General features: G+C 32.4%; 1 protein-coding gene across 2 annotated transcripts in view; it reads right to left on the reverse strand.

The window, feature by feature from the left end:
- Positions 1-17782, reverse strand: part of LOC108905848 — a 39961-nt gene extending 22179 nt beyond the window's left edge. The window contains exons 1-2 of one of the 2 annotated variants that reach the window (XM_018708881.2): positions 17726-17782; positions 3390-4116 (exon numbers count right to left, since the gene is read on the reverse strand). In XM_018708881.2, the coding sequence (XP_018564397.1) occupies positions 3390-4094 (705 nt within the window). In that variant the 5' untranslated portion in view covers positions 4095-4116; positions 17726-17782. Of the gene's footprint in view, positions 1-3389; positions 4117-7343; positions 7450-17725 lie in introns of those variants that run through there. The other variant, XM_018708880.2, reaches the window with a different exon arrangement.
- Between the last annotated feature and the right edge of the window lie 1930 nt (positions 17783-19712).

A 19712-nucleotide genomic window follows, 5' to 3' on the forward strand; every position in this document is an offset into this window, starting at 1 on the left:
AGTGAGTTTGAACAATTGCTGCCGGGTTAACCAAGTGAGAGATATTCGAATTAAACCGCACGATTTTTTTTAATTGTATTTATATGGTCCAATTGCACTCACGTAAGGACATAGGTATGTAATAATTAGAGAATTGCAGCTGAAAATGGATTCAGGTTTTTTAAAATAATATTTTTCTCAGTGTAGATTGCAGGAACATGTTTTAAAGTCTTATGGATAATTGCATTATATTTTAATTTAAAAAATTGCATTTTTTTAAAAACAAGTATTTATAGAAAACCAATTCACGCTACAGATATCTAAGTTTTATTCGAATCATCATATTTCTTGAAAACATGAAATTTTTAATGATGCATTGAAATTCATAAAAATGTACTAATAAACAACCAACACCGAGAATTTTGTCGAAATAGTTTTTAGGAATACTGAAAATAAGACCAATTGTCAGACAACAAAGGGAAATTACATCAACAATAAAAATATCATATATTTCTGTACTATTGGAAACATTGAGAAAATTAGGTAATAAATTTAACATTAGAACATTTCAGACAACTAATACCTGCCCAAATAATGATTTTCAAAATTCAAAAAAATTAATTAAGTACATAAAAAAGAAGTTAACATCTTGCCCCCCTTACTCTCAAACAGAATATTTGTTAATACTAAAGTGAGAAACACTGTATTGTTTTTCTAGCACCTTATATTTGATATGATTTAGAAAGCGAGCGCCGTAAACTAAAGTCAAAGGTTGAAGATTTTCTCATTTTTCTCAAAATGTCAAAGGCATACAAACTTCATATGGTCGGAAAGAGAATATACTCCAAGTTATAGCTCGGGGTCTTGATAATCAAACATACTGTATATTATGAAGCTATTATTTCACAGTATTGAAATATAAAATAAGCATTCGAAAAATTTGATGATTTTTTTTGAAGTCGGTGCGGCTCCCAGTCAAAATTTATGAAAATATTTTACATATACAGGGTGTTTCACCTAAGAGGGATTCTTCTGTAACTCTGCAACTATAAAATTTATAAAAAATGGTTTTAATAAAAGTTGCCTGGAATCATGTGGGTCATGTAAAGAAAATATTTGTAGGCTTACAGGGTGTTCCATTTTGCGTGGGCGCTACATAACTTTGTTATTTTAAATGGAACACCCTATATATTATTGCATTTTTGAATGCCTTGGTTAATATTTTAGAGTTTATTAAATGTACATGGTTTTTAAAACTTATCGTTTTCAAGATAATAAGATGTGTTTGAAAAAAATCACAATTTCATGTCTCCAAAGAGGCTAGATAGCGTCTAACCTGTAAGAGTTAGAAACCTTCAGTTTTCACAGTTTGTTTTGGTATAAATTACTCTCTCTTGCAATGTGTGAGCAAAACGTGTACGTTATTTAAACTCGGAAATACTGAGACCGACATTTAACAATCTTACGAGTAGAAATTTTTTTTTTTCAAATGGAATGACCCATATTAATTGTCATGGGTGAATACAAAATTGAATGCCCTTTCGACTGATATCAGGTTATCCATACTTATCTCTAATAGTTTTCCAGAAAAATCAGGTTCCTTTTTAAAATCCGAAAAAGTAGCTATGTAACAGCGTCAAGAAGGCCTTGCAAAGCCACTCTCACATTTTATCAGGCCTGGGACTGACAGTGTCAATATTTACTGGCATGTTTAAAAAGTGGTTTGACAAACAAAAGTAAACCACTAACAACTAAAACAAAACGCAAAAAGAAACAAACTGAAACTCGGAGCACAATAAGGAGAAGAATACTTAGACCGCTGATTTACATTAATTGCTCGAAGTGTCCTCCATTTTGATTAATACACAAACGAATTCGGTTTTTAAAAGACTGTTCAAGATCGGTCAGCATGTATAGCGTAATATCTTGAAATTAAATTAGATTAGATGTTTTATTTTGTTTAGAGACAATTACAAATTGTATAACAATAGTCACTTATGCGTATAGCAGATATTTAAAGTAAAAACAAATGTAACTTAACCTAGGAAGCAAAAAACTCACCCAAGGAATAAAAACATTTGGTCACTAAATATAATTTTAACTTTACTTTAAATTGATAAAAAGATATTTTATCTTGTCTTAATTCAATAGGTAATTTATTAAAAATTTTAGGCCCCAAATAATTTGGTGACTTATTGGTAATTGACAATTTAGAAAACGGTACCCGAATATTATTTTTATGCCTTGTATTTACACCATGTATGTCACTACTTAAATAAAATTTTTGCCTATTTTTGCTACTGAAATGCGCTGTCAAATATCTTAGGTAGTTGGTGGTGTAACGTAAACTTTGCTTTTTATAAATCCCCATAAAAAGAAATCGCAACTTGTCACATCTGGCCAACTCACTGGTCTCCCGTGCCCAATCCATCTGTTGGGAACAGTTTCGTGTAAAAATTGACGAACCGCAGCGGTATTGTGAGGTGGAGCACCATCATGTTGCATCCACATTCGTCGAAGTGTAGCTGAAGGAATGTTGACTATCAAATATTCTAGAGTGTTTGTTAAAAAGTTTAAATAAACTGCTCCAGTTAGATGCTGGTCAAAAAAGAATGGTCCAATGACATGGGTTCCCAAAATTGCTCCCCACCCGTTGAAAGACCGTCGTTAGCCATGAGTTGTCCGGAGTTGGTAAGGATTTACTGTGACATAATAATGGCACTATTAACGAAACCATTTTTATGAAAAGTAGTCTCATCGGAGAATATGACCCGTTTAAAAAAATCAGCATCTTAATTTAACATCTCAAGTGCCCACTGACAAAACTCTAGTCTCCGCTGAAAGTCTACTTTTAGTAACTCTTGGTGTAATTGGATATGACAAGGATGTGCTGTGCTGTACTTTTGTAAAATCCTATGTATCGAAGTTGTGCTAATACAATTGTAATGCCTTCTTGACGCTGTTACATAGCTACTTTTTCGGACTTTAGAAAGGAACCTGATTTTTTTGGAAAACTGTTAGAGATAAGTATGGACAACCTTGTATCAGTTGAATGGGCATTCATTTTTCATTCACACTTGACAATTAATATGGGTCATTCCATTTGAAAAAAAAGTTTTTTAACTCGTAAGGTTGCTAAGTGTAGGTCTCAGTATTTCCGTGTTTGAATAACAAAATTATGTAGCTCTCACGTGAAATGGAACACCCTGTAAAGCTAAAAATATTTTCTTTACATGGCCCACATGATTCTTGACAACCTTTATTAAAACCATTTTTTCATAAATTTTACAAGTTACAGAAGAATCCCTCTGAGGTGGGACACCCTGTATAAAGAATATTTTTCTAAAATCTGTATCTATTTTTGACATTACCTACTATTGACCCAAGTAGTCGTAAACAACGATACTTACTTTGTAAATGTATCTGGTGCTGAAAAGAAACACCTCATCTTTCGAATCAAGCGCGATGGAGAATGGAGGCGACATGGTATTCTTCAAACCTTTCAAGCAAAATAGGATCAGCGTGCAGACTATCGTGAACCAAATAGCTGAAGAAGACCCCTCCGACATGGCAGATCCGAATTTCGAATTTTGTAGTCCACAGTAACGATCGAAGAGGATCCAACCAGCCCTCCATATCATATTACTAATGACGTTAAATGTGGTGATGTAGAACTTCATTAGAAACCAGGCGAAGAGTCTCAAAACGGGGTGCTTCGATTTCTTCTCGACAACCACGTAGTGGAAGACGTCCTGGCCAAGGGCGAGCACTATGTGGGTTGCCATGCCAAGGGAGAAACTTTCCCAAGCGGGAAAATATTCCTCATACATGTCCATGATCTGCGAAATGCCTCTCCAACATCCTACCACACAAGGTGTTACGACGAAGATGGATATGAGGGTATCTAGTGTGTTCAGCACCCGTTTCTTCTTTCTTGCTTTTTTAATTGGTTTATCGGTGGAGTAGGCGTAGGGGATTTTATCAAAGAGCGGTTTCTGGGGTTCGATCAACAGTTTCAAGTCGTCCCCTCTTTTGTAGACCTCAGGGTCCGTATCCATAGAATCCAGCTTGTCGTATGTGCAATTCTGACGGTCCATCTTTTTGTGGTGGTTCATATATTTTTAAAATGATTTCAATCTGAAAACAAAAACATCGTATTGTTTTAAATAATATACCTCTAATGAAAAATCTTTTAAGTATGATGCAGGTAAATTTTGGGATGTGGTTATCACTAAAGAGTCTATAAAGCACTCGGATAAAGTGGGAATAACGTGAAAGCTCTGCAAATTGTAAGCCGTATCAGATAGTAATTATAAAGTCCGCATAAATTACAATCACGAAAGCTTATCGTTCATTTTTCTGTACGATAACGGTGTAATATTGAGTTTTCATGGTTTTATCTGGTTCCTCGTTAATCTGTCACAAAATTATCGTTAACATTATTTAAACATAATAAACTCTACTTAATCTAGACGATAAATGTCATTATCTGTTTTACCCAAAGAACGAAAAGTATTGGAGGCAAATAATCCTGCACAAATTTGAGGAATTTGGAGTCTCTAAAAAAAATAATATTTGGCTTGATCTAATTTTACAGAAATAAATTTTTAAAACTGATAACTTTGTCGCCTTTAATTTTATCAAAATTGTTAAATAATCTCCAGTTTCTAAGTACAAATTGTGACACACTTTGAAAAAACTAAATATTATTTTTTGATATTTTTTAAAATATTATTTTTTCATATTGATTTTTAGCAATTTTCCTAAATATATTTGAATTTATTTTATTTCTAAGGCACAGGATGTTTGATATTTATAAAAATTAATATTCTTTGAACAGAAATGCCTTGGAATTATTTAAAATGTGTTATTTATTGACACATGTTAATTTTATAATTGCTAGTGATATGTGATATGTAAAGACATGTCCATTCTTCAACAGTGTTTCTATTCACAGGTCAACATTTGATCTAGGGACAATCGTCGGAAGTGTCTATGGGAAATAGGTTTTTTTTGGGTCGCTAATCACGAATCCGAAGTCGGTTAAGTTCCATCACATCAGGTTCAAGGTGATTTGAAGGTCAAATCAAGAAATGATCTCCAAAAAATCTGAAAAAATTCATGCTTATGTTTTAGAGGCCACTGAACCCGAATCCGAGGTTTATTTACCCCTACGATATACCCTGACGTCATTTCAAGGTCATTCATGAATTATTCATATATTCATGACCTTCAAATCACCTTGAACCTGATGTGATGGAGCTTAACCGACCTAGGATTCCTGATCAGCGATCCAAAAAAACCCTATGTACCTTAGTCACTTCTGACGATTGTCCCTAGATTAAATGTTGACCTGTGTATTAACCCCCATATGTTTTTGCAATTTTTTTTAAGGTATTAAGCTAATTCAAATAAATTCAAATGAAGTCAAACAATGTTCTTCGACACTAGGCATGAAGGTATGCAAAATATATTCACCCACATAGACAAGATTGCTAACTTGTGTGTGAGGTTGAATATCATTTGCATACCTAGAACATAAAAAAAGATTTTTTTTAAATAGAGAAACAGTTATGATCCATATAGTCATGTAAGTCAGCTTTTAACAATGTCGTTTTTTGAAAATGTCATCCTTGTCCTTAATTTTAATTTATATATACAGGGTGTTTGGAAAAGTCTGTACAAAATTTTAGAAGGTGAAAGTAGAGCCAAAAATAGCCAAAAAAGTGTCTATATACATTGGTCCTTCGGAGCACCATTACTGAGATATGGCCTTCCAAAGGGGTCTTATCATTTAAATATTTTTTAAAATAACTTTCTTTCTGATTGGGATAATGGAATGAAAACTGTAGGTAATAATCATACCATAAGGGTCTTTAACTGTCATAAGTTTCATCAAAATCGGTTATAAATAAGGATAGTTTTCTAACTACCTTTGAAATTTTTCGATTTTTTTTTTATTCCTTTGAATTATTAAGCAAATAATTTTTTAATGAATTAGACTTTTTTAAAGAAAAAATTTCTCTACTTTTTTCTCGAATTCTGCGTAGTTTAGTCAAAAATAATTATTTTTTAAATAATGTATAATTATAATGTATAATAAACAGTAGTGTTTTTATAACATTTTCACAAGTAAGCACCTTTCATGGTGACAGTTTCAGTGTAATGATACTAATAATTGTCACTTTTGCGTGCTAATATTTAAATTCTTACGTTTCTTTAGTTTCTTAGTTGTGATTTGTGATCTTTGTGTTTGACTTTGCATTTCATTCGATTTTTTTCCAACTATGAACCATCATGAGCAGACGCTCTTCTTACACCCGCAGTAAGATTTCATTTAAAAAAAAATTCTAAAATTCGTCTAAATAATGCCTACGTCTCCTTGGATGGCCAAATTCACGATATCTTGGAGTTAGGGCTCCTGATTTCATCGTTCTTGCATAAATTTTCCCAAAAAATCTTACAGAAGGTTGCCTTCTATCAACGTTGCCGATACTCTTTTTGAGCCGCAAGACTATTTCTGTTACAGAAAACATAAATAAAATACATTTGGGCATATTCACGATTGGTAAAAGCATGGTGGTTTATGGTTCAAGAAAATAAAGAAATGTAAGAATTTAAATGATAGCACGCGAAAGTGACAGTCATTAGTATCGATACAATGAAACTGTCACCATGAAAGATGCTATGTGAAAATATTTAAAAAAGTTACTTTTCTGAGCCTTACATTATTTAAAAAATAATAATTTCTAATTAAACTTCGCTGAATTCGAAGAAAAAGTAGACGTTTGATAATTTATTTTTTATTTTTTTTTAATTAGCTTAGTACCGTTCGTTGACTGTATTTGATTACTGCTTGTGTGCTGCTTTTCTAGCTTTCATTAATGTAATTAACTATTTATAAAAACTGTTTAAAAATTTGTATGTTGCAGCAAAAGCTACAATGTACAGAGATTTTCGTAGAGTCTATGAAATTAAGTTATTAGTATTTATTTATTACATTTATGGGTATCCTGTTAAAATAGAAACAGATTACATTTAATAAAATTATCATACCTTAATACAACTGGTTGGTAATATGACTCAAATTGTATAAAGTTTAAATATATATTTTTCCCATTCTTGTATAATTTTCAGATAAGAGCGAAATATTTTAGATGTATTTGATATTAAGTCGTAGTAAACACTGCCAAAAGTATTACTAAAACATTATCTCCAATCGCTTTCTGTTTTTTGTCGAATCAACAATTATATCTAACAACTTTCACGACAAAGCGAACTTTACGTTAAAGTAAAGCAAAAAGTGCGTTGACAAAGAAGTGCGTTGAGCTAGTTTTGTGCATCAACTTCAGAATGGGACTTACGTTAATCGATCCACAGTTCTTTTCCGTTTTTTTGTTACACATTTATGGTTGAGCTGAATGCTTCATAAAGGAAAAATTCATCGGTTAAATCACTTCACCCCCCTCTGCTCGCTGCACAAATGAGTCTGTGACGTCCTCTACAGTCCCTTTTATAATCAACCGATAACTATCTCTACTTACGTTCGATTGTTAGCAATGCTTTGATTTTCGTTTCCAACTTGACAACGATAATAATTGGTCTTCAAGATTATCTACGACGTGATTGAGGCGACAACAATAAGAAATACAAACAACGTGGAGAAGTGTAAACAATCGACGATCTAGATTTTCTCAGGAAAGTACACAGGGTGTACACAGGGTACACAGGGTGTTAATGAACTTATGTCAAAAATTTAAAGGGGTGAAAAAGGAGCAAAAACTAAGTTAACTGATGTCACAAACTTGTATCGGAAGTTAAAGCTAATTAAAAATATGTTTAAAACTGTTTTGGAACTGCTGAAATACATGTATTTTATCACGGCGAGTACTATTCTATATACTAAAATTCTGTAACACTTTTTACGAGTTTGTAGGTTTCTTCTGAATCCGGACTGTATTCGAAAGTCAGTTTGTAATACACTGTTGTAGTGATTGCTGTGCTGTTTTTCAAGAGTACATAATAGCCGTATTTCCAAGTTTTTTTTTTGAAAGTAGCGCATTTACTTAGCAATCGCGAATATTATGATATATTTATAATTTATGGCATTTAAGCAAACCAAAATGCCCAGAGAGCTTGTCAAGTGTACCTTGTAAGATATCCTGAACGATGTGCCCTCTCACGGCGGACATTTGTTGCTAAAGCGCAAAGAGTTTTGGACACCGGTGAAGTACAACCGCGTCGAGGTCGGTCACTAAGAATCTTAAATGTCGAGAATATGATTTTAGATTTCGTCGAAGAAGATGCGCATCGTAGCACCAGAAATATCGTACAGCAAGTAAATATTTCGCATCCAGTTGTGTGGTGGACATTACGAGAAGCTCAGTTATACCCATTTCATATACAACGTGATCAAGCGCTTACTTCTGAGGATTTTCCACTACGTCGAGGTTTTTGCGAATTATTGTTTCAGGAACATGCAAGAAATCTTCAATTTGCAGCGCAAATATTTCTTACAGATGAAGAAATCGATGAAGAAATCGTACTCCATTTCAATCGAAATGGAGTACGTATCGTCTACAACACTCACCACTGTCGAAAATCCTCACGAAATACGTCGCGGTGCCTTTCAGCAACAGTTTTCAGTAAACATATGGTCCGGTATCGTTAATGACACTTTAATAGGACCTTTTTAATTGCCTAGACGCTTAAACGGTGCTTCATATCTAGATTTTTTGCAAAATCGCTTGCCGGAGTTATTGGGAGAGCTGCCATTAAATGTTCGGCAAAATATGTGTTTTTTCGGAGAGTGCGCGGCTTTCTAAACATTATTTTAGTTAGATGGCTTCCCCGGTCCCCGGACCTTATCCCCTTTAAACTTCTTTTTGTGGGGATATGTGAAAAGTGACGTGTATTCCACGGAAGTTCGTAACATCGAGCAACTGCGACATCGTATTTCCGAAGCTTAATAAGCCGATTCGAGAGGACTTGGCAATGTTGCAACGCGTGCGAACTAATTGGATACGTCGTGCTGAAGCTTGTGTGCAAGCAAATGGTGGATACATCGAATATCTATGAAAATCAGCAGTTCTCAAAAGGTGGCTAACACCCTGTATTTTGCTGTTGTCTGATGCCACAAATTAACGAAAATAGTGCCGGAAATACGTCATTTTCAACATAAGAGGTGTCTCAGTTGCGGCGAATTTTTTTAAAGAATTGAGTTCGACCAAATACAGAGGTTACTACGGAACTGCCACAACCATTATCTGAGAAGGTTCCGTCCGTAGTGGCCTTAGTAAAAAAAACCAACAAGAACCGAAATGAACATTAGGGCGAGACTAGGGGTCTTGATAGCGGGTCGCCTGAAAGAGCTTAGTCCGAGAACAACAAGGGCAGGTCAAAGATTCCTAACTAAACTTAAGGAAGTACAAGGTTCTTTAAAATATAGTTTAAAATTTGGTAGATGTGCAGTTTATAGTTCTTAATCGTCCACAAACTACCATTTTACAATGTTTTGCATATTTTCCCACATATTTCAAACTGAAATGTTATTATAAAGTAATAAAAGCTAAACAAATTATGTCCTTCTTGCATGTTGCTAGCGTGTTCTGTTTTCGAGATGAATATAGGAAATTATTGCTAAAAGTGGCATGATGTCCAAATAGTTTTGAAACCGCCAAGAATGAAGTAAAATCTTAATTACATGATGCCCTCAATTGCTTCTTGTTACTTGAAATAAGCAAATTTTTTCATTAAGACTGACGTTTTATAGGCGCACTTTTAGTAAGACAATGATAGCACAAGTAGATTCATCCAGGAGGTGACGAAACTAGAACAATTTTCTTTAATTTTTCGCATTGAAAGATCAACGGAGAACATGTAAACATCAGAAAATGTATCTTTCCTGTTTTGTCCAGCAAATTTGGAAAGATACTCAATAATTGTTATTAATGCATGTGTTAATAGTTTCCTATAAACATCCTTCGGGGTGTGATTCTGTTTATAGTACCGTACGCGATTTTCCGTATATGTTCAACAGGCGTGCAAAATTCAGGAAACGTAAGAAAACATATGAGGTAAAAAATATGATTTCTTTTTTAATATATTGTCAGAATGATGTCTTATAGCCCGAAAAAACTTGTATAACTGATACAGTGAAGAGATATTGTTTTTAACTTACTTAGATTTTCTAAAATGCAAGACAAAAAATTGCTCTTAATGTTGAATACTATCGAAAATACATCTGTTGTATAAGTTTGGTCAAGCACTTTATGTATACCCTGTATACTTAACATAAATCAGTATTATATTCGAAATATTATCCAGAATGTTCCGTTTAAAGGTCTTTAGGTTGTCTTGCATAATTATTAAATTCCGAGCAAGATTTGTGATATTTTTTTTTTTTTTTGAAGAATCACTATATATTATCCTGAAAGTAGTTTTTTAAAGAACTATTACAACCTTTTCAAAATTAGTTTTTAACATTAACATTAACATTTAGTTTTTTAACATTTGCGTTGATTAAAATACTACTTGATCTATTAATAAAACTGTTTTAATTTTTGAAAATATAATAACAAACATGTTCAAAATTGAAATAATCGAAGGTAGGTACGTATGCCATATTTTATTTCCATATTGACCAGAAAAAGTTGCAAAGATCTTAAGACTTAACCTAATTTCGAATATCTCTAAAACTAGTTTTCAGAAGTTGTTCAGATTTTAATGATTTTTTCCAATGTTCGTGTCATAGAAAAATTTCTTTGAATCACTGTTCCATCTAGATCTCTATGACTATTGTCATTTACACTTAGAATTTAAGCCATTTACAGAACCATGTCTCTTTCTTCAAGATATAGGACTGCGCAGTTTTAAATGGAACACCATTTATATTTATTTACGTTTTTTTATTGTTCTCTCTTCTCCTTTCCTTGGCTTGATTATTCCTTGGCTTGATTAAATACGAATTTAATTCTGCAACTTTGGCTCGCCCTATATTTGGATTATAATGTCTATATCCTTTTCTAAGAGGTACTTCTGAATTGAGTAAGTTTTGCTCATGTTTATAAAAATAGTGAAAAGCAGCCACTTTAAATATGCGTCAAGGAAAGATTAGTAAAAATGGCGCATGCGCCAGGTAGGAGTGCCTCTTATGTGCTTAATTTTAGAAATATAACTCATTATCGATTACATTGAAGTAAATATTCCAAATTACTCAATTAAGTCAATCTTTACATCATGTACTCATTTCTTTGTTATCTGAACGATGATTTTTGTGTTTTCATGATAAAGTAATTATTGTCCTAATATACATATGAATACATTTAATCAGTATACAGTAATGATAGGTAACAAAAGATTACTGCTTGTTACTTTTGGTGTTCCTCAAAGATCTTATTTGCGATCACTTTCGTTCTCTATGTTTATCAACCAGTCTCAATTACTTCAGGTAGATTTGTTGCGACATTAAAACATTTATTGCTAGCTACGCAGATTCTAAGTTTTTTTTCTGCATTCATTGATTGAGCAAAAATCTATTATACATAACATAAATTCAATTTTCCTGCTAGAAAATATTAATAATTCTTTCATCCGAATTTTTTTTTTTTAGAAAAAGAGTTTTGCTCCATTACGTTTGTTTGTCTTTCGTTATACTTGCGTCAGAGGATTATCACTTGCACTAATCGTTTTGTAGGAGGTGAAAGGAGAATAGACACCTAATTTAGATGTATATCGGATATTTCTGCATACTACTTAAGTGTTCCCTCAAGTGGTCCTTATAGTCCTGGTAAGTTATTATTAGATATAGAAATTATGTTGGTACAGACGCCAGCTGTTATTTAAGTGTGTATCAAATTTTGTAGTCGTTTTAGTTAGATATAGAACGAAATTGGAAATACATATTAGTAAAAATAGAAACATTTTGTCTGATTACAAGAATACTCGACATGGTCAAAATGCTTTAATGCAAGTTGATGGTAATCTCATTGTTTTAAAACTTAAGCTGGAATTGGCGAAAAAATATTGTTTTCCTTTTTATAATGATACTGTTATTATAAAAATGAGTTCTGAAAAATGTGGTTGTTTTGTAAAAGTTTTGAAACTTTTGCAACAACTTCGCGACACAAATTTCTTTTGGAATTTAATTGCATACTATATAGAGATTGGCGAAATCTTTATCAAATTTCTAATTGACAACATATGTTTCAGATAACGTCTGCTTTTGTTTCTGATAAGAAGTTAAAAGTAGTCAAGTCATTAAATAATTATGTTCAAAAATTCTCATAAATGTACAACCGTAATTATAACAATATTGACATTATATAAACAAATTATACGAACTAATATCGATGTCTATGCAGTAGTTCTGTTGAGTATTTATTTACTTAATTAATTTTAAACAAATAATTTAATCTTTATATTATTTCTTAATGTTAGAACTTAATAAAAACAAGCTAGGTGCGACACTATGTTTTGAATCATCAGGTCATATTGTTTTGTTTCATTATTAAAATAACTTCATTATTATACAAGGTGGGTTCCAAAATAAATGGGACTTTTGAAAAATAAAAACAACAAAAAGTTTTTTTGGCTAAACCGATTTATTTTATTCAAAATAGTCTAATTTCGACTCAATACAGTGATTTGCACGGTCGAAAAACATGTCGAAAGAGAGTTTTGGATCGTCTGCCGGGATATCCTTCAGGACGTCGGTACAAGCCATAAAACGCATTATTTCATCGGCAAATGCATTTTTCCGAAAACGTAAAAGTCTCAAAGTGCCAAATCAGGCGAATACGGGAAGTGATTTTTAGTCAATACGCCAAGATAGAATTGTGCATTAACGCTTTGGCCCGGTGGAACCAACTCTTTTTGGACAATGCCCGTTGAATTGTAAAAGCAAATCAACATTGTCTTCAATTTCAGCTTCTCCAAACGAGATTTTTTAAGTTTTGATTCGTCTGGCGCTTGGTTTCTGGATCATATTGAAAATACCACGTTTCATCACCAGTCAAAATGCTGTAAAGGAACTTTTTGGCCTTCTTGATGATGTTTTTCGAATGTTGAGGTCTGAACAATGTTTGGTCGTCAGTCAACTTGTGCTGAACAAACCGTGCTCACACTTTTCGGCCAAAATGCGATAAATTGATTTTTTTGAGATGCCCAATTCCAATTCCCTGCATTTCAATGAAGATTTTGGCTGATCTTTGATAAAATCACGCACGGTTTTCATGGAATCTGCGGTGGTCACGGATTTCGGTTAGCCAACATTTGGTTCATCATTTATGTCCTCACGACCGTTTTTCAACCGCGTGTAACACTCATGAACTCTGCCACGGTATAAACAATCATCACCATAAACTTGGTTCAATTCAAACGTTTCGGTAAAATTGTTACCAATTTTAAAACAAAACTTAGTACTCTCTGTTCGATGCTCATTTTTGTACCGATGACACAAACATACTGTCACTTCAGACGCAATAACTCCGCTTCTGTTCATTCAAATGACATGCAATTTTGATATGACATCACTGATGGATCGCATATAATTGCCAACAGATGGCCTCACTAGAAATACCTATTTTTGAAAAGTCGTGTTCACTTTGAAACGCACCTTGTATAGTATTGTAGAACCTTTGTTTTTTGCTAAGTATCTATTATACAGGGTGCTTTTTAAGTCTGTGTCAGAACTGCGGCAGGTTTACACCAAAAAGGCTTTATGCACGAAAGTCTAAAGCTTTCGAGATATAGGGTGTAGAAATTTAAAAACCGTAACATATTTATTCTAATATCTGAATATGTTCGACTTAAATTATTGAAATTAAGGCTATCCATATAATTAATAAAATGCAAAAATTATGCGCATGTGTAACCAAATCCGTCAACCATTGGTGAAAATACCGGGGGACACTGCAAGAAATTAGATAGCATTTAATTCCTAATGTTATTATTGACAAAAATGGTATCTTTCATTGTATTCGAGTAATTATCATTTTTTTTATTAAAAATAAGCTTATTTCACAGACAAATAACTAAATAAAATATTTTTTAGTTCTAAATACAATTTCAAAGGAAAATAACCTTCCAAAAAAATTTTTATCTTTCCGACATGTTCCCCAGCTGATTCAATGCTTTTTCTACTTTGATTGAATAAATTATTAGCCCAAGTTTCATATGTCTATTTGAAGCATCTTAATTAACATTTGAATAGATAACCTTGATGATTTTTTAAATTTCAACACTTTGTTTCAAAAACTAGTGTTTGGCCTTTAATTTATTGTAAAAAAAACCTTTATTATAATGTTATAAAATGGTCTACGGTCTACCACCTGAAGTTATGGTACATACTTAGAAAATCTTAAGCGAAGCCTGTTTAGAATAGTTATATAATTATTTGTATATTTTAAATTTTAAAAATATTTCTTTATGAAGAAGTTATAATAAATGTTATTAGAGTTAGATTAGATTTTATATCCCCTTCCTTTCTGGAAATTCTCTCTCTCTTCAACAGAAAATCATATTTATCTTGGTGGAACTATCAGCCGTCCAAACAAATGAAAACATTACTGATAAGATCATATCCTTGTATCTGTTGTCATATTTAAAAAATTCCTAGTACTTTGTTTGCCAAATCAGTATTTAAAAATTCGTAGCCGACATAGCGATAAGGGTTCTCGGGAAATGTTGACTGATGCCTAGTTGTTGAGCAGTTATTATGTGGGAAGTGTTATTGGCTTCATAAAAATATTGACTTTATTTATTTATTTTGTCCAGCCAAACTTTTCCATCTTTCGTACTTATGTTAGTTCCCTTATGTAAGATTTTATTTGTACATCTGAATCCTGCACGTATTTGATTGTTAAGAACATTTTAATTTTGCGAATTTTTATCGATTTTTTTTTTAAATAGCAACATCAACCTTTTTCTGGATTTTGAAATCACAAAAAATCACTATGGGTATAAGAAAATTTTCGGGAGAAAACAACGTTAAACAAGGAACGTCAGCGCCACCTTTCGTACGTCGGCAGGTGGCGTTTTATCTTTTTTGCCTTTCCATCTAGTAAAAAATAGTAAAATCAAAGTTTTAAGAAATTTTCTTGCGGCATGCAGAAAATATCTAAATTAAATAATTGTGTGTCGTATTTCAGAGATATAAACCGAACTTTTGTTTTTTTGAAATGAAACACTGTATATTATGTCATTTTTGAATCCCTTACTTTTTTCTGATTACAATGGTAGGTATATCGTGTCATATATTTGCTTTGATAACGCACAATATTTTAGTTTATTTACTAGTCAAGATTGCCATGAAAGTAGCGCGTGGATATGTTTTTCGTTGTTAAATTTATTAAACAAATCTTTAATTTCACTATTAACAGAAAGTATCCTATTATAAAAGATGTTTTATAATGCCTTTAACCTGTTTTATACAAAGGATGTATATTCAAAGTAAGTTTTTTCTTTATCATCCACCCCCATTAATAGTATTAATTTCGTTCAATATTTTCTGCCTTAGATTATGCCACATACATTATTAGATCGCTCTTTGTTTACTTTACCTTTCAGAATACTTTAAATCCTACAGAAAGAATTACATGGATGTCAAAATTGGACCTCTACCGGATCATAAAATTATGTCATATAAAAACTTACATATTTAATAAAAATCCTTTGTCTGATACGATCAGGTTATTTAGAGTTTAGCATTTTCTTAATACGATAATTAAAATTTAATAACGGAAAAACAAAAATATGTACTAGTTCCATGGCAATATTGACTTTTATCCATCGTGGAGGGTCAGTAAATATACCAAAATAATGTGCGAAATTTCAAAGCCAATATATGACATCGAACGTTTTTAGATACTTCTCAGTTGTGACTAATTATGTCATACTGAAAATAGTTTCTTGAATTTGGATGTGTCACAAATTTAAGTAGGCAGCTACGAAAAAACGGGAAGTACAGGAAGAAACTCACTTAAACGCTATATTAGATTTTCAATGATGCGGTTAATTGTTACAAAAAATGCATCGTTATAAAATAATGCTTCTGAAAGAATTAACTAAGGATGATCCAGGTAAACGACTAGAATTTTTTTAACGCGTACTTTAACAAGATCCATTACTTTTAAATAGAATAGTTTTTTTCCAATGAAGTATCTTTTATTCTTAGTGGTACTGTCAATAAAGAGAATTGTAGGTACTGGGCTACGAGAAAGCCACATCGGTTTCAGGAAAATAATACACAAATTCCCCAAGAAGTAACTATGTGGCGGGAATCGTTGGGAAAACCATTTTGTAACCAGATATTTTGTGAGCATTTTAACCGGATCTATTCATTTATAATTTTTACAAAATGAATTAATTGGATTTGTTTCCAAATGTGGTATCAGGATCGGTACTCATGCATTCTCCTTTACCAGTCTCCGAATATTTAAGTAATATTTTCCTTAACCGATGAATAGGTGGATAGAATGATCTGCGCGTTTCTGTGATCTGACATTTTTTCGTTGATATGTTAAAAATCAAGCGTAAAAAACTGCTAATTTTAAACAATTTAAGAAAGACTCTATCAAAGTATTTCACCAGAAACAATAAGAAATATATTGTAGGAATTTGGGGATAGACTGATATATTGCCAAGAAGGGAATGTTGACCAATTACCTTAAACAAAGCAAAACAATTATTATTCAGAGTTTTAAAGATATTGATTCGAAATTTGATGGTTGTATTTTATTTTATTTTGTATTTTGTAGAAATATTGACAGCAACCTACTATAGATAATGTATCAATAAAAATTAAAAATACACAACTTGCAATAAAATATGTTTTATTTGAACTTTTTTTTTACAAAATATCTTCGTTAACTACCCCCTAAAACATTTCGCACTTATTTACAAACACCCTATACAAATGTTATATTATAAGTTATAACTACGTTGCAAATGTTTAATATCGTTTTTCTCGAAAATTTTCTAATATAACACCATTTTCCTATTTTTACACCACTCTACTTAAAAATATATACTCCTTCAGATTCCGAAGGAAAAGTCGAAGTTGCCATTAAAAAAAATTTATAGATATGTCACAACGTAAGCAACGATGACGTCATATTGAGCATTTTTAGTTATTTTTATGTTTGGAGAAATTTTATTTATTGCCGCTGTATATTCATGTTCTATCACTATGCAACGCGTTGTTTTAGAATAATTTTAGTTTTTCTCTCTTGTTTATTTACTCTGCTTCATACATTTTCCGATAACGCCTACAGCATAACCATGCTGATTTATGATGGCTATAAACATCTAGATGATTGATTTGCACAGTATTTTAATTTTTTATTACACGTATATTAGTAATACCTATGCGAAATGATTTATTTTCTACCTCCGCATTTCGTTATTAACCAAATAATTGCGTTTCCAACGCTATTCCTGATAACTGCCCTTCAATAAATTAATATTGCCTAAAATAATAAAATTATTGTTATTATTTCGTTTCAGAACTCTTAGCAATGGAGATGAAATTTTTCTTATTTTTTTTAAGCACGTTACTACAAGAATCGCTGAAAAGTTTTCAGGATTTTGTTGCTGTCTACTCTGTAACAATAAATGAAGTAATTTTTTTACTATTTCGTATTCCACAACTTCTTCGCTTTGCAAAGAGTTCTGTCACAGCAGCCAGTTAAGAATAATCGTTTTAGCTCTGTAAATATGTAATAATGACGTCTTTTGTTTGACTTACCAACTCGGATCATACACGCTTCCTTCTATGAAACTCATTCCGCACTAATATAGTGACGACTCAATGAAAAATCTTTTTATAACATGAATTAATATAGAGAAACTTCTTTGTTGTTGTGTTTTTTACGTTATTATGTTGATACAATGGATGGCTGTCGTTAAGCAGACGATGGAATAAACCTGTGTAAGGAGGAAATACAGAGTGTACCAAAATAATCGTCTATAACTCTGTTATATAAAAGGTTTAACCGAAATTGTACTTAGAAGCAAGATAATTTTGTAGAATATGAATTTGTTAATTCAACATCTTCCTTATTAGCATACTTGCGTTGTTGGTTATCCGTTTTCTCTTCTTTAGCAGATTTGTCTGTTGGTAAGGTATTGTTATTGTTGACGTGTAAAGTTGAAGCTTATTTTAGAGTACATATGGTATCAAGTGGCAATGGAACCTTTTTCGTTTTCATCGAAAACGTAATAAAATTTTGGAAGTTAAGTTTCAATCAACGATAGGTTAGTGTCAGAACAGAGACGTTCCACGTAAATTGGGAGTGAATTCCAATTTCGAGGTCAAGATCTGAAATTAATGAAACGTTACAAGAACAGCCGGGATGAACTGAAGATCAACCAGGAAGAAAAGAAGAATAGTTTACAGACAGATGTTAAGAAGATAGAATAATTAATTAAGGATAATTAAAAAAATGTTGAGGAAACTGTCGAAAAAGGAATTGTTGAACTTAATAGTGAAATGCCAGAAAAAGTCATGGCAGAAAGTATAATTAAATCCAAAGCGAAGCTAGAAATTTGCACAATTGCTCTGAAAATTGTGACGCGGCTTCTCCGACAAATAACTAACACGAGGAGAAGCAACACCCATAAAAGTAGCTCTACAGGTGAGGCTATGGAGGTTTTACGTACCTACCACCTCCCTGCATCACTAGAGATTCAAAAGCAACTAGATGTGAGTGAAATCAGTTAAGCATAGACTAAGAATATTTCCGAATTATTCAAAGAATTGCCAAAGGGCATCTTAGGAACACATTCAAAAGTGTGAAGAGGAGAAAATCAGTTACGAGAACACATAACCCAACTCAAATCACTGGACGATCAGTTAATGAAATTGAAGCAGAAATTGAAAATTGAGAAGAAATGGATATCTGATTTAGATAGTCAGGATAAAAACTGGAAAGTGCCAGTGCCAAAAAGATAAAGTTATCCAGGACCATATGTAGCAAAGAAGGCCAAGGAAAAAGAGAAACTACAGAAAAACTTGAGACGGCAAAAACATTTCCAGTAAAGTTAACCGCTGATAAAAAGAATTAGAGAAATTGAACAGGCTGGAAAAAGTTGAATGTGAAAATCTAGAATTAATTAGAATGCGTGGTTCATGATAAAATTCTAAGTAAAAGAGTGATTGATTATTTTGGCCCAATTTTTCAATGGATAACTAAATTCATGGGCAGGACATTTATAACGAATGTGTCTGAAATGTTACTGAACACTGCAGAATACCTTAGTCTTGCAGAATAACTTGTTAAAAAACAACGAAAGGATCCATTGAACTATTACTCCAAAAGATAGTTCCAAAAGTTCTTCAAGTACTTCATAGTGGTATCGATGGCGATCATTTTAGGATAAACTTTGTAACAAAAGCTGTGAACAAGGTCAGGTGGTGATTCTGTTAGTTCTCGTTCCAATGAAAGAGTGCTGTCGGCATTGTAATCTCTCTGCTTCTACTAAGGAAAATCAGGCAGTAACCTGAGTAACTTGATCGAGACAATATTTTAAAAAAGGGAGCAATATTACGAAAGCTCCGCTACTTTGTGAATTTATTAATTAAGTTCTCGATTACTTGTAGCTTTAACAGTTTTTCTAATACTTTCGTTGTGGCAATCTGTGGAACATTTCAGATTATATTTAGATCGAGATAAGTTTCAAAACCTGAGAAATGTCTAGAACATGAAAAAAATGATATATATATAACACCATTT

This window comes from Anoplophora glabripennis, unplaced genomic scaffold (genome assembly GCF_000390285.2).
Source record: "Anoplophora glabripennis isolate ALB-LARVAE unplaced genomic scaffold, Agla_2.0 scaffold95, whole genome shotgun sequence".
Taxonomy (NCBI): domain Eukaryota; kingdom Metazoa; phylum Arthropoda; class Insecta; order Coleoptera; family Cerambycidae; genus Anoplophora; species Anoplophora glabripennis.